This window comes from Heterodontus francisci, chromosome 9 (genome assembly GCF_036365525.1).
Source record: "Heterodontus francisci isolate sHetFra1 chromosome 9, sHetFra1.hap1, whole genome shotgun sequence".
Taxonomy (NCBI): Eukaryota; Metazoa; Chordata; class Chondrichthyes; order Heterodontiformes; family Heterodontidae; genus Heterodontus; species Heterodontus francisci.
In genome coordinates, this window is record NC_090379.1 from 49,782,577 (window position 1) to 49,807,859 (window position 25,283).

The 25,283-nt window shown below is 42.0% G+C and overlaps 1 protein-coding gene across 2 annotated transcripts in view; it reads left to right on the top strand.

Annotated features, from left to right (window-relative positions):
- Positions 1 to 1,125: 1,125 nt before the first annotated feature.
- Positions 1,126 to 25,283, top strand: part of kif26ab (kinesin family member 26Ab) — a 232,924-nt gene continuing 208,766 nt past the window's right edge. For both annotated transcript variants that reach the window (XM_068039023.1, XM_068039024.1), the window contains exons 1-2: positions 1,126 to 1,414; positions 1,883 to 2,131. In XM_068039023.1, coding sequence (XP_067895124.1) covers positions 1,364 to 1,414; positions 1,883 to 2,131 — 300 coding nt within the window. In that variant the 5' untranslated portion in view covers positions 1,126 to 1,363. The remainder of the gene's footprint in view (positions 1,415 to 1,882; positions 2,132 to 25,283) is intronic.

The following is a 25,283-nucleotide window of genomic DNA, read 5'->3' on the forward strand; positions in this document are numbered from 1 at the left end:
CAGACACGACGGGCCGAATGGCCTGCTGCTGTGCCGTAACAATTCTGTGATTCTGAGAAAAGACCAACTCAGACAGGCATTGAGGGCACATTTTGAGCAGGATTTTTCTGTGTAAACACCAACACCAGCCTCATAGTTCCCATGAAACAAGTTTCTGCTTTTCTCAGGATTCGGTCCTCTTTGCCGATTCTGAACTCTGGCCAACAAGTGGCGCTACAACTACAGAAACAATCGCACTCAGCACAGAATGACTGGAAAGCTGGAAACTGGAACAACTTTCCAGACTAATAGGGTCCAGGTTAAAACAGAAAAAAACACTGCGTGTGTGAGAGGGCGAGTCTCTGGACTTGAAGTTGACTTTGAGATTAGAAATAAATTGTTCAGTTTAAGAAGTACTAGTACTTTTTGGTATTTTGAAAACAATATTCTGGTTATTTGATGGTGGTGGAGGGCAGGGCGCAATACATATATAACAGCATCATTTGGTCAAACCTTAGTGCTAAATTAACCTAAACCTAATACATTTCATGTAGCATACAGCTGGCTTAACAAAAACTCTGTGCTATTCACCAGATAAATGGAGTAAAGCTGTAAATTGAACCTTAGAGTGAATTTGAATCTCAAGCCGTTTACAGCTCAGTTTCCAATAGCTTGTTCATCGCCATAGCGAAATGAACCGAGGTTGTACTGCAGGCACTGAAAGAACACGCCTGTCGTATGGTTTCTGTAATGTTCCGTTTTGAATGGCAATTGCAGTAACAAATCGCACAGCGAAGTAAACTAGAGAATATTGACACCTTCACGTATTCTGAAATGAATTTACCAAAGGCATCCGCGTTTGATTTGAACACTTTTTGACTAGGTCGTACAAACAATTCCTGCTTGTTTTGTCATTTGAAATGCCTACATGTGAAATTGAGGAGAGTGCCGTTTGAAAGTAGACGCTGGCAGTTTAAAGCTGTTGGAGGCTTGTGGTATTTGAGCACTTTCCTGTTGTCAGTCACGGGAACTCCTTGACCGATCAGTGGTTTAAATCCATTTTGTGCTCCACCCACTGGAAGACACGCTGCCGCTTCCCCGAACCCACACAAACTTGAAACTCAAACTTACTCTTGTCCCCTTTAGGACATGGATGGTCTAAGCATGTGGAAGCGAATAATGAACAAATATCGGTTTAGACTTTTCAGGGGCATTTGAAAAAAAAACAATTTAATGACAATTGCGTTCCTCGTAATGAGCAGACCATTCGTTCAATGGCATTTGTGCCATTGATATGAATCCACACTTTCCAGCGGAGAGACAGGACTTGGCAAAATAATTCTTTTGCTTTGGTCTCGACTAACCGAAAGTGACTTTATCCAAAATGCCAGGGAGTAAATCTCGCCCGTTGGAGCCGGAGTGCCGCAGACTGGCGGTAAGTAACGAGGCTGTGCCTGGGAGTTACTGTAGTTGGGTCAAGGCTGAGGAAAGTTTCAGGCTGGCTATGTTAGGTCTGAGCTACACCGTACACCGTACCCTGGTGGGTTTCAGATGGCACATTTACACAGCACGACACATGATGCATACACTAATACTCCCTAACGTCAAAGAATCAAAGACCTGATTCGCCTTGTTAACCATGAGCATTATGCGGGAGTTTACAGAAACTCCCCACAGCAACAGGCTCACTGCAATTGAACAAACTGAACTTTTTGAAAGAAGATTGGAAGTAATGTTTAATGAGTGACTCTTGTATGTGTATGCTAATATTTCTCAGCCTGGTGGAGACATAGTTATAATCACCTTCCACTTGACTTTCGGTTTCACGTCTATGCCATTTAATATGTTAAAAGTGGCTAGCACATCTCAATGCATTTCTCTCCTTTTCTGATATATTTTATAGGTGCTGGATGGGAGCCCAGGCAAGGAGCCGGCGATCCCCTTGGAGTCTGGTCTCAGGAAGAGATTTCAGGTGGCGGAGGAAGATCACTGTGGCAGTCGGCCTGCTCCCGAGGGAGCAGGAGCCGTCTCCGGGACGGACTCTTGTACCTTCGAGAAGGAGGAGAAAGGAGCCTGGTGTAAAAATTGCCAGCACAAGCTGGCAGAGCTTAAAAGACAAGCCATGAAGCTCGTCATCCCCGGATCCATCAAGGTATGAGTTAAATAAACACAGTCTGTGCCCTGGCAAAACTCCCACCAGTTTCTCTGAGTACCCCTCTCCATGGTTCCCTCCAACAGTAAGCTACACGGGTTGTTTGAGTTGGGACCATTTCATTGAGATCTGTTGCCCTCCTTTAACACCGTTGTTTTTTTATTGCAGCAAGTCTTAATTTACTAACGGCCCCACGTTTTCATAGCCCACAGACAGCAGACTGGGAGATGTGGCGTTGGTTACCGCTCACTGTGTGAGTCTGACCAGCAGATCACTGGCCCAGGAAAAGTGGAGCCTTGAACCAAACGCTCACAGTGGCTGCAGTGAGAGCGGTGGAACGGAGCGACGGACTGATGAGACTTTTCAGCATGCCCTGCACTGGCACCTCTTGGGGCAGTAGTGTGTTTCAAATTTGAGGGCACTGCCCACCCCTTCCCAGTGATCACTGATCTCTCTCTGAGAGCTTTCCCACACAAGTTAGAAACAGGTAAAGAGCCGTCTCTCACAAAAGGTAATTCCTGTTGACGCGGTTTGGGTTGTTCCGATGATCAAGAAGTGTCAAAGGGGGAGGAGAATGACCGTGACACGTCAAGGATTTAAAATGTAGACCAGGTTTCAGCTGACTGAAAGTCGACCAGGCAACTCCAAGTCCCTTTGCTAGGATGTAGATCTGATTGGATTGAAAGACTTCAGTTTTCTGCCAAGGGTTTGCACTAATTGTGTTCATCCCTTGGCTGGATGGCGCATGTAATTGAAAATGTAGAAAATGTAAAGGAGGAGAAATGTTTACTGTTTCTGCCAATGGCAAAAGCGTTCTTTACCGTTGATGGGATATATTCAAAACGCACATGACGCGGCAACAATAAAATCCCCCATAGGTCATTCAATAATTGAGATCCGTAAAAGGAAATTCAACTCTACCGAATATTACCTGCACTGAAACGACCTTGTGTAATTGGCGTGCCCATAATTTACGGCCTTCAGACGTTTATTGTGCCCTATTTCATGACAGGGTCAGGTTTTGATTTCGTCTGAGCTGAAGGTCTTCTACCTATCTTAAGTTTCATTTGTTAAAGTTAAATGTCCTGTCTACCGTTCTGCCATTAACTGTCAATAAAGGTAACCTTTTCCCATTGTCCAGTATGCAGACTCCACTGACTGCTCTACCTGTGCACAATGAGCAAATTCTTCTGAATTATAATCGAGGCTTTATCTGTCCATGTCACGTAACGGGGACTCCAGTCATGGGAAAAAGCACATTCTGGGAAGGCAGTGGTTCACAAGCAGGTGTCCAGGTGAGGAGAGCTATCTCTCAAGGCCATCCTGTGTGGTCTCTTCTTGTTTAGTGGTGGACTAGGGCAGGGTTGAATGATACATTTGGCCGTTATTTCCAAAACACATCACAATATTGTTTTCATCTTCACAATGAAAGAAACCTAGTGTCCAACCTTCAACGGTAGGATATTTTGATTCAAACAAGGTTTCTATTGTACTTCTTATAAAGATGAAAAGAAGTTCTGCATGTGGTCTGATGTACATGTTAGGAATATGATGGAATGCAAATCTAACTTAGTAAAGCACATTTCTGTGGACTTCTCAGCAATAAGCATATTGTTTTATTTACAGTTAAAGTACAGGTGCAGTGCAATAAGACAATTAGCCCCTTTTAACTGAGTGGCTTAGTCTCTAATGTTTACATAGGATTCCACCTGATTTTGCTTTGTTCTTAGGTTTAACAATCCAAATATTCCCCACAAGTAAGCTTTTACTGTGGTGTGGTTTTAAACTATCCATTCAACTTCTATTGAGAAGGAAGCTAAGAGTATATAACAATATATACTCCAATAATCTAACTATTCCTCCTAACAAAATAAAGGGGGTTGAATGGATCTGCTTTGTTTGCCATAATAATCATGGGATCTTTCAACAATGGCTTTGAAAGTACCTCATACCAGGTTCGGAATACTCTTTGGTGCTGGTGGGTGGGTATGGTGGGTGGGGTGATTTGAAGAAAGTTTGCATTCTGTCCTATGACAAGTCACTGAAAAGACCCTTTTCTCCATTTTTCATTACCTGCTACAAAATTTTCAATTCATTGCCCATCATAAAATAGGCAATTAAGTCTTATAAAGACATATTCATGTGGGTAGTAACAAATAGCTGTTTAGTAAAAAAAGAGCTCATCCTAAATATTAAGTACTGGTCTAATATGATGATATTAAACTTTAGAAAAACTGCAGTCAGTTAGTTCCTTGTAATGTTTAGGAACATTTTTGAAATGAATAAACTTTATAGTTTGAAAACTCACTGTAAGTAATGCTCCCAATTAGATTAAGAATTTCACATTTTGATGATTTTCCTACTCTTGGATATTAGAAAATAGCACCATTTCGGCACATACTTTTGCCCATAATCTATTATTGAACTATTACCATAACCTATAACAAAATCAGTGGTGGGTTAAAAAGGGCTTATGCAGTGTAATAAAGATGGTTGATGACAAACACAGATAAGATGTGGTAGAATGATTAACTGGGAAACAGTTTACAATCAAGAGTTTGACTTCCAGATTTCCATGTGGCTGGAGACAGAATTAAGTTGTACCTTTCCTCTGTCACTTGTGCATTTCTTATTCTTGCCTACTGATTTATTTCTCTACACAGGGAGCTAGTAACATCAATATATGCCAATATCTGTAGTGGTTTAGTGAAATTGTACTTTCAATAAGCAGGTTGTTTTCTATTGATCTAATGTAGATGGTATGATTTTGAAGGGATATAATGGGGATGAAAGGTTTGACATAGGACAGCAAAACCCATGCAGATTAACCCTTTTAAGTACTAAATGTCTTTTGGAACTTGCATGTTTCTTAACAACAATAACTTGTAGTTATATAATACTTTTAATGTAATAAAACTTCACAAGGCACTTCACAGAGGCATTATAAAACAAAATATGACACAGAGCCACATAGGAGATATTTGGACAGATGACCAAAAGCTTGGTCAAAGATGTTGATTTTAAAGAGTGTCTTAAAGGAGAAAAGGAGGTAGAGAGGCAAAACGGTTTAGGGACGGAATTCAAAAGCTTAGGGCCTAGGCAGCTGAAGGCACGGCCATCAATGGTGGAGCAATTAAAACCAGGGATGTTCAAGAGACAGGAATTAGAGGGGCACAGACATCTCAGAGGGTTGTCGGGCTACATGAGAACATAAGAACATAAGAAATAGGAGCAGGAATAGGCTATTTGGCCCCTCAAGCCTGCCATTAAATAAGATCATGGCTGATCTGATTGTGGCCTTAACTCCAGTTTCTGGCCTGCCCCCCTTAATCCTTGACTCCCTTGTAGATCAAGAATCTGTCTAACGCAACCTTGAATATATTTAATGACTCAGCCTCCACTGGTGGCTGGGGAAGAGAATTCCAAAGATTAACCTCCCTCTGAGAGAAGAGATTCCTTCTCATCTCCATCTTAAAAGGGAGACCCGTTATTTTGAAACTGTGCCCCTAGTAATAGATTCCTGCACGAGAAGAAACATCCTCTCAGTATCTACCCCAAGACCCCTCAGAATCTTATATGTTTCAATAAGATCACCTCGCATTCTTCTAAACTCCAATGAGTATAGGCCCAATGTGCTCAACCTTTCTTCATAGATAACCCCTTCATCGCAGGAATCAGCTTAGTGAACCTCCTCTGACCTGCTTCCAATGCAAGTTTATCCCTTCTTAAGTATGAAGACCAAAACATTACCCAGTTCTCTATGTGCATTCTCACCAATACTGTGTACAGTTGTAGCAAGACTTCCCCACATTTATCCTCCATCCCCCTTGCAATAAATGCTAACAGTCCATTTGCCTTCCTAATTACTTGCTGTACCTGCATGCTAACTTTTTGTGGATCATGTACAAGGACACCCAGATCCCTCTGTAACGCAGCATTCTGCAATCTCTCTCCATGTAAATAATATTCTTCTTTTCTATTCTTCCTGCCTAAGTGGACAAGCTCACATTTTCCCACATTATGCTCCATCTGCCAAATTTTTGCACATTCACTTAACCTGTCTACATCTCTTTGCAGACGCTTTGTGTTCTCTTCACAGCTTGCTTTCCTATTTATCATTGTATTGTCCGCAAATTTGGCTACAATATACTCGGTCCCTTCATTCAAGTCATTAATATAGATTGGAAATAGTTGAGGTCCCAGCACTGATTCCTGTGGCATTCCACTAGTTCCAGTTTGCCAATCAGAAAATGCTCCATTTATCCTGATGCTCTGTTTCCTGTTAGTTAGCCAATCTTCTATCCATGCTAATATATTACCCCCGACACCGTGAGCTCTTATCTTGTGCAGTAACCTTTTATGTGGCACCTTATCAAATGCCTTTTTGAAATCCAAATCCACTACATCCACTGGTTCCCCTTTATCCACCCTGCTTGTTACATCCTCAAGGACTCTAATAAATTTGTCAATGATGATTTCCCTTTCATAAAACCATGTTGACTCTGCTTGATTGTATTATGATTTTCTAAATGTCCTGCTACTACTTCCTTAATAATGGATTCTAGCATTTTCCCAATGACAAATGTTAGGCTAACCAGCCTATAGTTTCCTGCTTTCTGTTGCTCCTCCCCCTTTCTCGAATAGAGGGGTTACCTTTGCTGTCGGAGATTACAGAAATAGGGTGAGGCAAGGCCATGGAGGGACTTGAAAACAAGGATGGGAATTTTCATATCCAAGCATTGTTTAACCAGGAGCCAATGTAGGTCAGCAAGCACAGGGGTGATGAGTGAATGGCATTTGGTGTGAGTTAGGACACGGACAGCAGAGTTTTGGATGACCTCAAGTTTACAGAGGATAGAATGTGGGAACCTGGTCAGGAGTGTATTAGAATAGTCAAGTCTGGAGGTAACAAAAGTATCGATGAGGGTTTCAGCAGCAGAAGAACTGAGGTGGGGCAGAGATGGGTGATGTTATGGAGGTGGAAATAGGTGGTATTAAGGATGACGTGGATATGTGGTTGAAGCTTTGCTTGCGGTCAAATATGATACTGAGGTTGCGAGCACTCTGGTTCAATCTCAGACAGTTGCCAGGGAGAGGGATGGAATCAGTGGCGAGGGAGTGGAGTTTGTGGCGAGGACCAAAGACAAGGGCTTTAGTCTTCCCAATATTCAATTGGAGGAAATTTCTGCTAATCCAATATTGGATGTTGGACAAGCAGTCCGACAATTTAGAGACAGTGGAGAGGTCAAGAGAGGTGCTGGTGGGTTAGAGCTGTGTATCATCAACGTTAATGTGGAATCTGATGTGTTAACAACCAAAAATGATAACAGCGAAAATCAGTTTTGGCAATTGCAACCATAAGCTGTTATGGAATTTCCTGTATACTATTGACTGTAGACAATACCATATGGGAATAAATCAATGACTGGACTGATCAAAGCTGCATGAAAACAGTAACAACGATAATTATGAACAATACAGAGTTTCAAACACAACTGTGATTATGGGCTATATTTTTCACATTTAGTTTTCTTCAAAGTTATTACAACAAAATTTTACTTAAACCTCTAAACAATTTATTGCCAAATGTATTATTTCCACTAGTGTTCATTCCACCCTCATGAGGTTTCCTACAGAGTGGAAGTAAGTGGAACAGCCTAGGCCATGGACTTCTTCCTGATCACCATCAATCTTCTTCTTCTTCTTTGGCCTCCTTGTCTCGAGAGACAATGGGTAAGCGCCTGGAGTGGTCAGTGGTCAGTGGTTTGTGAAGCAGCGCCTGGAGTGGCTATAAAGGCCAATTCTAGAGTGACAGACTCTTCCACAGGCACTGCACATAAAATTGGTTGTCATCAATATAGCTCTGCAATCTACAAAGACATGCTTTAAGTTGGCATAGGCAATACCTGGAGGCGTGACTCTCTTTCCTGAAATGGAACATTTTTTGTAAGACTACAATTCGAAGAAAATTAAATAAATGCAATCCAACTGTAGGAGGCAGATTCAAGTGACATGCAACTGTGGAATAAATTCATAAGCATCTGATTGGGGAGTTAGACTGTGAGACTGCATTAAGAACTGTGTATCTAAATTTTCCGGATTGGAACTTCCCAATTTTTCATTAAGCAATGGTTACTTTGCATATTTTGAATAGCGCTTTTGTACAATAATGCTTAAAATTATGATTGAGGATGGAAGTAAAATACAAAGATCCAATACTCTGTTACTCATATCATGTGCATAACATGGGAAATCTGAAACTGTCATTTTAGTTGTTGTAGAACATTTAATTTTTGTTGCTGCCAGTCAGGATTTGGAATTTGGTAAAGATATGTGTAGTACTGGACAAGTTTAAAATGAGTCAAGTTTGGAATCTGGTACTTTTTCGTCAGTTTGTTAGAGTATTTTGAACAATGGTTTACTGAGATAGTAGCAAAATTGAAAGGTAGATTATGCATGAGGAAGATTTTTCAGCTCTTCCTTTCATCCATTCCCCCAATAATGGCATTCAACTGTTTCTTAAATGATTGTAGGGTCTTTGCCTCCACTATCTACTCAGAAGTCGAGGGCCGAAGGGCCTATTACTGGAACATTACTGCGCTGTAATGTTCTATGTTCTATGTTCTAAGTCGAGTCTTTGCATTTCTGACTATTTATGTGAAGAAGTGTTTCCAGATGCCAGTCCTAGCTTTGTCTTTTACTAGCTTGAAGCTGTGTTCTCTTGTCATACTGTTATGGTTTAACTTGAAGTAGTTGAGTGTGGCACAGTTTGAGCACTTACCACTTGTGCTCTATTGGTTTGGCCATAGGATTCAGCAAAGTGCCTTTATCTTGAACAGGTTTAATTTGGATGGTAATAGAATGGGAATGACATCAGAATGCCTCATTTTCCTGCATTTCCACTTGGCAGAGACCCAAACACCAGAGCCTCTAGAGGAAATGGTTCTTAACTCTTGCACCCAACTCACTCAGAATGGGAAGATAGCAAGCTCCTGGAGGCTCTAAAACATTATTTTGCAGGGCTAGCAGGATGAATATTAGGGTTGGAGGCATTCTGATTGATGTTTCTGAATAACAGTGAGAAGGCCTCAAAGCCAATAGCCATTATTGTTGCTGTAGATGTCTTCTCTTTCACTTTATGGTAGGAAGCTCTTTGAAGGGGTGTTCCTGAGATGGGGTGACATTAGGAGGGTTTATAATGTCCAGAACCAACAAATATGGAGAGTTTCTGATCCTATAAGGTGGAACACATATTGCCTGTGGTCCACCCGCCTGAGGGGAAAGGAAGAGGAAAATCGGCCCCATTTTGCCTCACGTCTTGTAATTCCTGAGCTATAGATAACACCCCTGAATGTGTCTGTGGTGCATAATGGTAACTTGCAGGTTGATCTCACTTCTTAGTGATCGGTTATAGAATGACTTTGCCTTTGGCTGGAATCAAGTTTTCTTTTGCCTGGTTGCTCTTTTGAATGTAAATAATGCTGGTATAGGAAACTAAAAGAAGGAAGCCAAGAGAAAAATGAACTGTAAAATATCAGCGTGATTATTACAGGAATCATTTAGTTGTGTTCAAACACCAGTAGGAATGGCACTTGCATATTGGCCTGCTACTAAATAAGTCTTCACTTGCAGCATTTATAGGTGGTAGGAATATATAATGCAGTCTTACCACTTCTGTGTGTAGTCTAAAACATCTTTGAACATACATGTGTTTCAACCTTTTCCTTTTGCAAATCAAAGTATTTTGCCCTCAGCTAATGAGTCCCAGCTAAATTGGGTATATTGGTGTTATTCAAAACAATTTCAGATTTCACTGTAAATTGCACTTGTAAAAATGTTTTTCGTAGAAGTATCCAGAACAATGACCTGTTTGTCTAAGCACTCTGTAGGAGCAACGCGAATGCCATATGTAAATCCTAAGGAAAGTCAGATGGGAAACTGCTATTACAGTGTGTCACAGTTTTAGAGACAGGTGCAATTAAAGTCTTTATTAACCTTTCACCATTTGCCTTAGGCCACATGGGAACTTAACCAAATAATATATCCTTCAGAAGTTCACATAATGAGCAAAGAATGTTTTCTTCTCAATCATTAAATTGTAACTCAACCTTTGTATCCAGGTAGAGCATCTCATTCAAAGCTGAGATTGTACTGATCTAAATTATCACTGAAATTGATGATATAGTCCTGTGGATATTATATTGAAGCACTAATTTATTAATTTTGTTTTAACTTTCTAACATACACTTGAGTCTTTTGTAAAGCACTGTTTTGTTTGATAGAACTCATGATTCAAGTAAGCCTGCCTTATTCTGCTCTCCAACTTTGCACTTATACAGTTAACAGAGTGCAGTGAACAAAAGAAATGTTGCATACTGTCACAGACAGCCAGTTTGTTTTGAGCTTTATTTTATAGACTAGATAGGGCTCTGAAGCGTAATGCACTGTGCAGTCATTAGAAGTCTCCTGGGTAATGCATGCCTTACTGGATTGTGCTGTGGAATCCAAACCACTTACAAGGAAATCAAGAAAAAATCTTTTGGACAAATATCTGAATGGTTTTAGTAGATTAATATGATTGGTTCTCGATTTCTATTAGTAAAGTAGTAATAATGTATTGATCAGATATGGATTATTCAAGCAAAGAACACAATGAAGTCAATTGCAATTTGTTCAAGGTACTCACAATCCATATAATATAATTAGCTATACGGTAAAATAAATGAAAAGTTTCAGCATCATTTTCAACTGTAAAAAAGGCTTCCATGCATTGTATTTTCCTGAATGCTTATCATTTTCTTTTAAAAGCAATTAGCACATTGTTAATCACATAGAAAGTTAAAACATTAATGTTGAATGTAATAGTTCTAAAGTTTACAGTTAAATAATATCATTCAACATAATGTCATTTAAAGAGGTTTTTAGTAGTGCAGAATGGAAGGCAGCAACTACACATGCATTAGATGGTTGTTGTCTCAGTAGAAAAACATACAGACCCTGATACTCCGTGACGGTGATCCCGATAGTTATGCCAAGATCATGCATACCAGTTCTCTGCAGTGCTGATTCACCCAATTTAGTGGAGTCATTGGGAGTTGTATGGAGCCAGTGGGCATCCATGCCACTGTGGATACATCTCTGGCACCCACTTGCCCCAGGCAAATAATAAAAAGTGCCTGCCCATTATGGGAGGAGGGCTGTCCTGTTTCCTGCCAGCTCCATATCTCAGCCATGTCCCCTAAGGGGACCAATTGACAAAGTAAAATAAAAAAAATTGCTAATTTTTGGGGTCCAGATTATTTTCATGGCCTAGATCCCCTGATGACGCTCACTTACATCCTTGTGGAGGCCTACCATAAAAGAAATTATGCAGTCCCTTCTCTTGCCTTAGAGATTCTAGTGTTACATGAAGCTGACTGTTCTGACAGTCCTCTTTAAACATTACAAATCTAACGAGGCATCTGAAGCCAATGAATGGGGCTCTGCACATGCCTTTTATGTACGTGTGCATGAAACTTTTTGGGGACAGGATGGGAGAAAATTAGAGGCAAAAAATATAAAGCTGTTGAAAAAAAAAGTGGAGTTTCACCAATGGCTGGGGCCAGCATATTTTTGCCATCCTACCTTTCCTAATATTGGGCAGCTACCATAAAAGTTATTATGGAGGGAAGGGGAATAGATTAATGATTTTTTCCCTTGTACTGTCTCGGAAATTTGCTGTGATACATTTAACGATGAGACATTTATTAAAAGAAAGAGCTGTGGGCAGCACGCTGGAGCACCAGTGGACACCATGCAGGCTGAATGCTGCACGCAGAAGAGCTGAATGTAGTCACAATAACCATATTGGCAGGAAAGAGTGAAAGGAGTGGGATATATGATAGATATATCACTAGATAATGATTGTGTATCCTGGCTGTTGGACAAAAACAGCACATCAGTTGTTCTGGCCTCCTGTCCTTCCTTTTATTGTTGGTAATATCTATTTCAGGTGGTGGTAGCAGGGGCAGGGAGGGATGTGGTGAGAATATGGAAAGAAAGCCCTGAAGGAATGTGTCCTTTATTGGAGGCTAAGTGCAGGTGAGAAGATTGTATTCAAAAGGGGCTTCTGTCCTGAGAGAAATGAAAGCATAAAAACACTTTCCTAGTGTAATTACCTGTTTGAACGTGTTCCATCTGTTGGTGTTTAACTTCATTTGTTTGCTAATTTATATTGATTACAAATGACAGCAAGTTGGAGTTGAAAATACACTTTTTCACGCTCCATCAGACATATTAAGGATTTGCAGCTACCGTTTGAATAACCAGGCATAACATAACAGAAAAATGTCCTTCATTATGGAATATTGTAGCTTTAACTTACATTTGTGCAAAAATGCAAGCAATTGCTAAATTATGATGATCTAAAAAAAACTCAGGTACTCTGTATTTGGTTCCTAAACATTGTGTCCAATTGCATTGTAATCCGTTTACACCAGTGTTAAGGGTGCTTGAGGCATTATACATCAAATTTCATGCTGGTGTTTTGCTTTTATAAGCTGCAGCAACCTATAACCTTTTGTATTCTTATTGGTACCCCAATGACCCTTTCTAAAGTTGCTTTTGCATTCAAGTATAGGATTTCAAAACCCTCACCAGAAGCAAAATGGGTTTAAGGGAATTTTGTTGGCTGAAGGTGGTCATGAGATCAGGGCAACTAAATCACAGTAACCTGACACAGTAGAACTGTGAAATGTGAGCTGAAATAATAAAATAGATCCAAGCCAAAGCGATACCGTTTCCTAATGATCTTGCATGGTAATTACCCAAACACCATGCCTACACTGAGAAATGTGCATCTTGTTGATGCTTAGGAAGTCTTGTAATCTGTGCTATGTAAAACCACATAAAGTACTTTCAGCATTTATACATTCTGCACAACATTATTAAAAATAAAGTCAAGGAGATTTTTCCCATGAAGGCTTCCCCAATATATAAAGAGATTCACTGTCGGGATCCTTATGAAGAGACACATGAATGAGCTGAGTTAACCACTCATAGTTAAAATGACAAAACTACTGAAGCATCTTCTGTTAATGACAATCTATAGTATCATTAATTCAACTCCTCACTGTGTCAGGCTTAGGAACTCTTCCAGCCAATTTTTCAAACAATGTAATCAGCATTAAAATACATACATTTTAAGTGAGCAGAATTTGCAGAAAAAAAGACAGGATTTTAAATGTTATATAATTCTTCAAAAGTGTCTGGTTATTAAACTGTGTTGATGACACTGTTTACTCAGAAGACTCATACAGGTTGCTTTACAAATTTATTTCCACCATGCACTTTATTTTTAATTTACTTTTTCCTGTGCTGTGGGCTTCTCTATTTTTATTATTTGGTCCACTACCATAGCTGAAAATAGGGATTGTAAGGAATGACCAATTCTCACATTTTATCATTTCTTTTTCCTTTGCTGGCTTTATGTTGCCATCATTTCTGTTGCCTTGGCTACCTAGTGGGTAAATGTTGGATCTGGTACAGTTATTAGGCCCAAATATCAATTGCTAGTCTGTGCTGCACTAGCTGACCTCAGCTGGAGCTTTGTAGTTGGTCTCAGTGTCCATGGGTGAGGAAGGGAAAAATTAGCTCTGGTTCCCATTCCTGGTCACTATCCAGTGCTCTCTAAGAAAGTTCATGAATCAGTGCATGCAAAGTCAGGCTCCTTTTTCTCCATGATCAATCACCTCCTTGAACTCCTCTTCCTCCACCCTCATCTCAAGCCTCAAGTGCAAGGAGCTCATGGATTCTTCATCACCAAGATTAAGGCTATCTGTGTACCTGCCTTTACACCAGTCCCCCCAGCAACCCTGGCTACTTCACCACCCAATCCCCCCAACCCTTCTTTCCAATCCACTGTAGTCTGAACCTCTGTGACTCTTTTAGCCTCATTCCCATTTCTCTACACCCCGTCATCTCCAAGCTCACCTCATATAAAAATCCCATCTCCTACCCCTTTGATCCTCTTCCCATTCAACTTCTGACTACCCAACTCCTGATAGCTGACATTGATAATGGTTCCCTCTGCTGAGACACCATCTCTCTCTCCTTCAAAACTGCTGCTAAAATCCCCACGCCCCTTCCAAAGAAGAACGTCTAGCTAGGAGGGTGAGATCTCCCAAGCATTACATTTACAATTCTCATTCTTGTCTTTAAACCCATCCAATCCATATTCATCCTATTTCCTCCCACCTTATATTTCCTCCTGAACACTATTCCTTGGACTCCAGCTTTTTGTGAACTCTCCCTCCATTCGTCCAATTTCAATGGCAGAGCGTTCAGCTGCCTACTCTCTAGAACTCCCTCCCTAAAGCGCTGCACCTTTCCATTTCTCATACCCTTGTTAAAAACCCTTCTAAAATCCATCTCGTTGACCAAGTTTGCAGACACTCCTGCCATACTCACCCTCCTGGCTTGACATCTATTTTGTTTAATATCTATCTTGGAAACGTCTTAAAGTTGCTTTAAAGGCACTATATAAAGGATTGTCATTGCTGTTACAAACCTTAAAAGAAAAGAAAGCAATTGTATTTATAAAGCACCTTTCACAATCACAGGACATTCCAAAGCACTTTATATGCAGGCACAGACAACAGCCAATTTGAACACAACAATGTCTCACAAACAGCAATAAATAAATGGCCAGATAATCTTAATTAGTGATGCTGGTTGTGGGATAAATATATGGACAGGATATTGGGCAGACTCTCCTGCTCATTGAATAATGCCAGGGGATTTTTAACATCTTCCTAAGGGTACAGTTAGGGTTTGGTTCAATCTCTCATCCAATAAAAGACATCTCTGACAGTGCAGCACTCCCTCAGGACTGCTCTGAAGTGTTCAGCATAGATTATGTGCTTACACTCTGGGGAAGTGAAAGTGCTACCACTGAGCCGAGGCTGACACCATCTACTTACTAACTATGGTTACTTTTCATGAACATCCAGGAATAAAGCTTGTACTTGCCAATCAAGTTGCCCAAAGAGCAGAAGCTTTCATACTACTGACAAGATTTTCTAAAATGGTTCCTGTGTCAGATAACTGAAGTGATATAAAGCTACAGTAATGTTTCACCTCCTGAAAGGATTGGCAGTTCCCAGCTAAAAAGCAAATGACTACAACAACATAATGTTGGGGCAGGCAGCCCAAAATTTGGTGGTTGGCAGAACGGTACAAGTTGTTATTGTGAATTGAGATCAGTGTAAAAACATTTACCCCATTAAATTTCTACAGTTAAAAAAAACACAGTTGGGACTTGGTTTGTATATTGGCTGTGGGTGAGTATCTTTTGTACCCTAAATACTCTGCATTCTGTTTAAAAATATAATGGGTAGTCATTTAAAAAAGAATCTGAAAATAGCACAAACAAATGCATTAAAAATACAGCACATGCACCTACATTCTCCACCAGTAAAGAACCTCTGGAAAATTCAGTGTACAGATAAAACTGAATAATTATGTAAAACAGGAAGTAGTTAGAAACATATATAGTGGTTAAGTCAAAATTTGAAGGAGAAGGATGGGTGCACACACATCTTTATATCAGAAGTTTGTGCATTTGAGTTGCTATGTTTGTCTGCATAACAATATTCACTGCATTTAGAAATAATTCATTGTATATAAAGCAGTCCGAGGTGATTCTGATAGCTACTATATAAATGCAAGACAGAAGAAGGGTCAGATCCAGATGTGACTGAAAAAGTTGTGTTTTTCTTTACTTTCACCACAAGACATCCCAGAACACAATTCCACCCCCTTCCCATGCAACATGCTTTTCTGCTGCCTCCTGCCGATTTGCCAAACAGATATGGACAGGTGGCATGTTAATGGGGCTCAGGAGTTGAAATCACGCACCCTGATTTCTGTGGCACCAGGTTAGTTTCCAGTTCACTTCGCCAGCTGCCCACCTAAAACCCGCCCAGAGTTAAAATCAGGACCTTCCCTTTTTTGGTCTCTTTTGGGGCTGATCATCTTCTATCATTAATTGGCCTAACAGCTTTTCCAGTCAGGTCTGAGTTAAAACTGCAGTTGGGTTAAGGTACTGTAGAGTTGCTGCTTGTGGAACTTTACCTCAGCTTGAGTTGCCACATTCAGGAGAGGAATGGCTAAGAGAAAAAGTATCAAAGGGAAATGGACAGGGAACAAAAAGCTAGATCAAATTAATTTTTACCCGTCTTTGTGTCTTGCATGTAGCATTCCCTTCCAAAACAACCTCCAAACATTAAAATCATATACATTGGCACTTGACAATAGACCTTGGTAATAATAAATGATTAAAAGAATCACGTGCTTACAGCATTTCCAGTACTAAAGCACAAGTAAATGGTTCATGTTCAGTCAACAATACGTTTGCTGTAAGTGAAGAGGACTCCCTAAAGCCAAAGTCAGATATTTGGTCACTACCCAAACAGCACAAAGCAAAATATTAAATGGGAAGTGAGACATACATTTGACCCTACATGTGGTTCTGCAAACAGCATAAGGAAATTACTTCTCAGTCTGGGCTGCAGCACAGGAACTAAACTGACTTACGCATTTTGAGTGATAGCTGGTCCGTCATGGTAACAGCTCTTGAAATGAGCGTTTGCCAATAAACGGGATGGGATCTATGGTTTTCTCATTATTTGGTGACATGGAATTATTCCTGTGGCAGCATGCTTGTGAAGTAATTATCCATGTTTATGCTGAAATTTAATGTCTTTAATAGTGATTGAGTGAGAATGGGCTCATTAACACTTGTTTTTTGGTGCATGCTTTTAGGGCCAATTGCGCCAGATTCCATATTGGTGAGGGCGTTAGCACGTGCATTGAATGTCGCTGCAAATATTTAGAGCAGGCAGATCATGACATCAATCAGCGTGCAACACTGATTTGATACCAGCAGTGCCATTTCGGAGCTCAATGCTCCAGATAATGCCATCACTTAAATTTACACAGCTGAAATCATACAGCAGCAGGAAGGACCCTCCACTAATGCTATTTAAAGGGATCATCAACTACTTTCAGGTTAGTTGCTGGTTGACTTCTTCTGGCTGTTGCTACGATTCTACAAGTGTTTGATGCTTTCTGTGGTTGTATCAAGTTGACCAAGTCTACAGGGAGTGGAGTGGCAGGTAATGAAGGATATTGTGCTGACTTCAAGGCTGCTGCACAAACCAGTTGCTCCCAGACATGAGTGAATAGTAAGCATTCCAGCTGGAATACAGCACGACTGGGAGAATGAACAGAGACCACACAGAACAGGACAAGTTGCTGAAATAGGGAGGAAGAGGGGGAGAAGGGCTGTCAGCTGGAGGCCATATCTGCCCAGGGTGTTCAGGGAGCAATTCTCCTCCCTGACCCTCAGCAAGGAACAATGTGTGAGATGTTTGTGCTTCAATAGAAACACCCTCACTGAAATCTGTCACCTGCTGCAGCCACAACTGCAACCTCAGAGCAGGGAAGGACGAAATGCCAATGGCTGTGAAGGTCACCATGGCCATGAAGTTCTATGTGTCCGGTTCTTTACAGTTTCGAGCTGGAGATACTTGCAACATTTCCATTTGCTGTCCACTGTTGCATAAGGGAGGTCACTGATGCTCTATTCAAACATGGCTAACACATTTCATTCTCTCTTGCCAGCAGGTGACTGAGCTGACGACTTCGCAAGCATTGCTGGCTTCCTCATGTGCAGGAGCCATTGATTACATGCACATTGCTTTGCAGGTGTTGCATGTCAACTCTGCCATGTACTTGAACCGAAAGGGATGCCTCTTCCTCAACATCCAAGTGGTGTGTGACCATAGGCAGTGAACCATGCAGGTCAATGCCCGGTATCCTAGCAGTAGTCATGATTTCTTCATTCTGCAGCAGTCCACTATGCCAGCTGAATTTCTGCCACCACAGCAAACAAAAGGGTGGCTATTGGGCGACATGGGCTATCTGTTGATGAGATGTCTCATGGCTCTGGTGCGTTACTCATGCACACATGAGCAGCATGCATACAATGAAAGCCATGCTGCCACACAAAATGTGATAGAGCAAACCATTGGCGTGCTGAAACGATGCTTCCACTGCCTGGATCACTCTGGAGCAGCCCTGCAGTACTTGACAGAGTGGGTATCAAGATTCATGGCAGTGTGCTGCATGCTGAACAACCTCGCCATCCTGGGGGGAAAAGCCCTTGCCACCAACTATATAGCGAGCAGCTGAGGAGCAGGAGCATGAGGAAGAGGAGGAGGAGAGGGAAGAGGAAGGGAGGAGGCAAACTAGACAGCCCCTGTCTGACCAGGCTGTTGATGAACAATTCACCTGAGTGCGATACCAGTAACTGCAACCCCAATTCTCCATTCACCAACAGTCCCACACCTTACCTTCCTTCTGTCACTGACCATCACAGCATTCATTTGGCCGCAATGCAAAAATAAAATTCACTACAAATAAACATTTCAAACCATATTTATAAATTAAACCATGCCATTGCATACAAAAGTCAACTTAATCGCACTTGTGCATTCCCTTAGTGCCTGTCTTCCACGTGCCTTTGTCTGTCCTAGTGTTCCTACGCAGTGTTACCCCAGTGGCTGCAGCATGGCTCATGGAAGGCTGCTGAAGAGGTTGCAGATGGCCTTGGAGGACAACCTCAAGCAACTCTGGGGCTAAAAGGGTCAGCAGCTGTAGATTGCACCATCTCAATATGGGGAGCAGCAGTCTAGCCTGGCTCGCTGACAGGGAACAACAAGTGAACTGGCAGAGTGGCAGTGTTGGGAGGACGAATGTTGTCTTCCGGAGATAGGACAGCAGGTTTGTGCTGTATGGGCACCGCCACTCCTTTGAGGCGGTGCCTCAGCAATCCTAGTAATCTTTTGGAGGCTCCTTAGCCATGATGGTAGCAGTCTGACCTTCCACTGCAGTGCTGCTGCTTGTGCTGCAATGGAGCTGCAAATCAGTTATCGGACGTTACATCATAGTTGGGTCCACAGGTGTACGAATGGATTTGGCCACCACGTCCATACTGGAAATAATGGGCTCCAAGCTCGGCACAAAGCCCTGTGCCAAGTTGGTTCCGCAGTCCTCCATGCTCCTTGACTTTGAATACAAACTTTCTGGCAAGCTTTCCAAAGAACCTGTCTCTATGCTATCCTCTAAATTACGTGGAGCATCAGTATCTGAGCTGGTGGTCGCATGTCTGAAATTGAGTGACAGTGGACTGAATTTTACCAGCCCCTCGACGTCAGGGGTTGTGGTGTGGGGGGTGGGGGGTCCGTAAAATACTTGCGGGAGAGGCCCGCCACAACCTCCAACGCCAAGAAGGCCCTGCCGCATTTTACTGGCAGCGCGAGGCTTCGGTGCAGCGCACCCACCACTTGGTGGCAAGGCCTTCATTTGCCTACTCAACCTTATTCAAAATAATGTTAATTGACATAACTGGACCGGGCGGCCGCGCCATGCCGATAGTACGGCTGGTGGCTGGAAGTCCCATGCCGTCCGCACCCCATTTGGGGATTCAAGGCAAGACACTGGTGGGGAGGTGGGAGGAGTGAAATTATCAGGGCGGGAGAGGGAAAAACATTTTTTATTGGCTGTGGGGATGGGTGGGAAGGGGTTGAAGGACAAATGTGATGAGGTTGGTGGGGGAAGTTCGGGTTGGGAATAAAATAAATTATCAACATATGGGCCAATAAAAAATCCATTGGTGGGGTTGGGGGTGTGATTGGGCAAGGGCCTTCAGCTTTTAATTACTTTTTAAAAGATGATTCACATAAATGTATCTTTAAAAATTCACTTTGTTTCTAAGGGCTTGAAGCCCTTTAAAAATGGCGCTGGCACCTGCGTGGTGGCAACGGACACCATTGCCGGGGACGGAACAGCCGCCCTTTCTATGTCATCAGAGGCAGCCATTCCGCACCCTCCATTTAAATGAGCCCCCATGCGAAATATCGCAGGCACTCAGCAGCAGCGCATACGCGCCTGAAGGCCACGAACTTCAAAGCGTGCTAATAAAATTCAGCCCAGTGTTTTTTCAGGATTACTGTCTTCTTACTGTTTCTCCATTGTCTGTCCAGGTTGCACCTTTTGGGTATTTGAAAGGAGAAAGGCACAAATATAAGGCTATAGGGTGGGGGGCATTGGGGAGGGTGGCAGGAAAGTACGAGGTGCATGCTTACACCATCTGCAGCTTGTATGTCAGAAGAGATCATGGGATGAGGGGAGGGGGGAATGTGCAAAGGAGGATTCGATCTGTGGATACTGTCAGCTTTGATATTTTCAGCCCTGCCGCTGACCATGTTCTCAGCAATTGGCATCCCAATGATGGCCAGCACTGTCTCCTCCATGGGGGTTAGGACATGCAAGTTCATGTGTTCCCTTCCTGCTGCCTCCAGCTGCCATCTTGCCCTGCAAGAGAGAAGGACATGCAATGTGTTTGGCTGATGTGGCTGTCATGGTTGAATAGATGGCAGTGTGCGCAAACTGTGAGATGTGGGTGTGAGGCTTGCAGCAGTGCTTTGTGTATGAGGGTCCAGAAGAACATACGAATTTTGGTTTGAGTCCTGATTGATAGAGATTGTTGGTAGGTGAGTGCTGGGGCTGTGGTAAATTGAGCAGTGCCTGAGGCTAGTGGTGTAGTTGGTAGGATATGGCATTTGAAGATGCAATCACTGACTTTGACCACTTGTGGAGGTTATTGAACTTCTTGTGGCATTGCATCCAGATCCTTGGGGCTTGACTCCTGACATTGACCTCCACAGCTATCTGCTCCCACTACCTTCTGAATGTGTGTCTGGAGGCCCTCCTTGTTCCCTGTGGATACAAGACATCTTTCCTCCTTTCCATCTCCTCGACAGAGGGCTCCAAAGCAGCGTCTGAAAACCTAGGAGCCCACTCTCTCCCATGTTGTGCCATTCTTCAATGTTTCCCAGGTCAGATCACTTCCTGCGTGACTGCCAGTACCTGCTCCAACCACAATACACCTCATGTTTAAGAGGCGCAGTCTAGCTTTAAGCTGCGCAGGCTAGTTTTAAGTGGTGCTAGGCACTCACAATATTGACTCCCTGCAGATGTGTCCAGCCAATCAACAGCATAATTAGTGCTGGCTGAATGCTGAAATCATTCAGATAAGCAAGCAGCATGAAGTTGGCGTGCTGCCTGCAGTGCAATCAACGGGCATCATAATTGCGCCTCACGATCCCCGCACCCATTTTCAGGGGCTATCCAATTTAGCCCTGGTTAAGTTGTCGGCCACAACATCACACCTGCCAATTATCTCCGAAACTAGTGCCAACTGCCAAAATGACTTTGTTGAGCTATCAGAGAGGGGTAGTAAACCAGAGCGAAATTGGAGGAGAAAAACATTCTGCAAGGGTGCCTAGGATAAGAAATTCTCAGTATTGCATGAGGGCGCGCTCTTCCGAGGCTAGTGATGTTGAGTCACATTTTTGGGGCAAAATAAAATGTTAAAGTATTCCAAAACCCAAGCACTGACAAAAAGAATCACAGGGTTCAAAGATAGCACTAAATCCTGTCAAGCCACAGGATAAAAATTGAAAATATTTGATAAGAATAGCTCATCAGAATCATCTGGAGGGCTTCTGATAATATCTTAAAATCACTCAAGCATCATCTCATGGCTTTTATGTGTAATCTAAACTCCTTCATTGTGCTGCTTCCTCATAATAACGTTCTACCTATACTTTGCTTCAGGGTACAAAATTATATTTTTGTTGGGGTTCACTAAGTTAGGAGAGAGACAGACTGGAATACAAAATTATCAAGATGACAATTATTAAATACAAAGCTCAGCTCAGCATTGGAAATACATATTAATGAACAGTTCATAATATCTCCTTATGCTTCAGGCTGTCATAATTAAGCAGAACAGGCAAATAAACACAAGCTAATTCCATCACAGGTTTATATTTGTCAAGGATTTTGCAAATCGGTGCACATATTCACTATTCTAATCTTACTGTCTCTCAAAACATACATATATATATATATTAGAGCAAGGGCTTTTCAATAACAGCTAAAGTGACAATAAATTGAGGCCCTTTAATTACATTATCAATTTAGATGGATACATTTTCTGGAAAAGTGCCAAAGTAATTGTAATTAATTCTGTTTAGTACTTTTAACTAATTTCTCTTACTGTGCAACACAGAAACTGAAATAGAATTTATCTTTTTTTTATTATTAAGTCTCATCCATGTTGATTGATGTGAGAACATTATGGGAGGTTTTCTGTTTCACAGTAGGAAATACTGCACCCTTAGCCTGTGATTTTTTAATTTATTAAAATGGATAAACAGCAAGTCATGGGCACAGGTTGTAAATTTCACAATATGCATTCCCAGTATGCATCAGTGAGGGGGGGGGGGGGCGGGGGGGCGGTGGGGTGGTTGCAAAATGTAGAATCTGCCTTTTGTAGTTAAAGTCTAGCCTTTCTAAAAGCAATATTTTATTTTTAAGATTTATAGCTTGTCCCACAAGATCCTACGAATTAATTAAGAAATCTTCGTCAATGTTTAATTGTATATCTTATAACTCGGTAAGTGCTTCTAACTGATTAGGATTAACACATCTCACTAAATCTTCTGTATTTTTACAGACCATTGTTTTTTCATTCGTATTTGGTGTAGGCTAAAAATTAATACTTTTGTTCCTGGTGAATGACCCTACTTGGGAACTACCCATGTTCATTATTTTCTTCCAGTGATTGTAATCGGGCACAGGTTCAACGGCCCTGATCTTTACTAGGGTGGGATTTCCAAGCCAAGGGATGAGTTCTGGTTCCCCCAGTGCTGTGGCGTTTACAGTGCATGTGTTTCTTTTCACTGATACCCAACCTGGAAGTCAGCCTGGCCTGCTGGACAGGCTTGCCTCTCCGTCAGGCGGGAACTGTTCCAGAAAAGGCTGCAGCCCAGGAGCAGGTAGGTTTCCTGCTGCTAGGGTTGGAGATTGCCAGTGGCGCAGCTGGTTGGGGGTGTACAGCTTGGTTTGGGGGGAGATGGGGGAGGGAGGGGTGGTGCATGATAGCAGGAATTTGATAGAGGTTTAGAGCAGAGATTGGGGGTCAGGGGCGGTTGGTGATCACAAGAGGAGGGGGTTGATGATTGCAGGGAAGAGAGTTCCGATTGTGGAGGTTGTTGTCCAATCGCATGGTATGGGAAATAGGTTAGCTTGGGGTACTAGGGGAAAGCAGTCCTGCTCCTCCTGGCCCATAAGTAGACCTCACATCTCTTCAGCTGCCAGATTTCCTGAGACCCGGGAAACCTTGCCAGCCAGCATTAAGGCAGAAAGAGGGAAAACAGCTAAGGCACACAGCCTCCTTAAAATATTCAAATGAGCAACCATCTCCTGGGAGCAGGTTGGTTGCCCATCCTTCTGTCCCACCTCCATTAAAACCAGAAGTGGGTGGGTCCAAGTTGGGTTGGGGTTAGCTTTGAGATTTTTTACATTTTAACATCCCACTTGACACAAACCCACATGGTTTTTTGGGGTTAAAATTACCTTAATGATTCTGAGATGTAAATGTTGGAACTAACAGAAATGAAATGCCTTTTCCTGATTTCTGATGTTGACCTGAAATTTGTTGTCAGTGGGAAAGCGATGATGCTGACCTTGAAGAAAGCTGCCACAAAGATTTAGCAATCTCTGATGTGGATTTCACCTTTCTCAGCACTGACTTCATTCCGACGTCAGCAATAGGGGATCCCTAGTATTTTGCTACAATTATGTTATCAAGCAGGCTAAGCAGCCAATCACAATGAAGAATTTTCACAGACAGCAAACCAGGAAGTAAAAACACTGATTATCCCTCACTTTTTGGGGGTGGCGGGTGGGAAGGTGGTGGCGTAGTGGTAATGCCACTGGAAGTCCAGATCCCAGGTTAATGCTCTGGGGTCATGGGTTCAAATCCCACCACAACAGATGGTGAAATTTGAATTCAATTAATAAATCTGGAATTAAAAGCTGGTCCAGTGGTGACCATGGACCCCATCTGGTTCACTAATATCCCTCAGGGAAGGAAATCTGCTGTCCTTACCTGGTCTGGCCTACATGTGACTCCAGACCCAAAGCAATGTGGTTGACTCTGAAATGGCCTAGCAAGCCACTCAGTTTAAGGGCAATTAGGGATGGGCAATAAATGCTGGCCTAGTCAGTGACAGCCACATCCCACAATTGAATAAAAAAAGCAGGCTAAGCAGCCAATTACACTGAAGGATTTTCACAGATAGCAAACCAGGAAATAAAAGTAATAAAAAAAAGAAATGCTGGAAATACTCAGCAGGTCTGGCAGCATCTATGAAGAGAGAAGCAGAGTTAACGTTTTAGGTCCGTGACCCTTCATCAGAACTGGAAATAAAAGCACTGATTATCTCTCATTTTTAAATAATTTTACAGAAATCAAAATAAAGATTGAGGCATTCACATAGGATTAAGGTAGAAGTTGAAATATCATAAGCAAACTTTTAAAAAAATGCTTTTAAAAATCTATGGAAATTACTATGATGGATAACTTTGACAGTCACAAATATAAAATTAGTTTTTCAGGGCCGGAGAGGTTGTTCTGCAGTAATTATGATTTAGTATGCCCTTAAAATCCAGGTTACACTTCATTCAACAAGATATAACTTTTTCAATAGTTTTTTACAGCAAGAATAATAGCTTAAAAAGTGGAAGTTTGCATCAAATCAAGTGATTTCAAAGATTTCCATCTGCACACCATGTGGAGGAATGAGGAATCACTGACAGCAATTTCTGGATTTCCGTGTTTAACTGCGCATGTGTGGATGCTAGAAGTTGCTGTCATTTTCACAGAATAATAACAGGAAATGCTTACAACTTCATTGTCATTGCAACCACAAAATCTGGGCCATTACCACAGAATCATAGAATTGTTACAGCACAGAAGGAGGCGTGTCTGTGTTGGCTCTCTGAAAGAGCAATTTATCTAGCGCCACTCCCCTCATTACTGATGAAAAATAGATTGATCTGAGATTGGAAGGAGGCACAGTAGGAAAAGAATACAGCAGATCATGAGGTCAGAAACTGGAGAGGGGATTGAGTGCACAATGAGCCTTAAGGACCAAAGATGGAAAGCAGACTCGACAACCGAGCATGGCATGGGGAG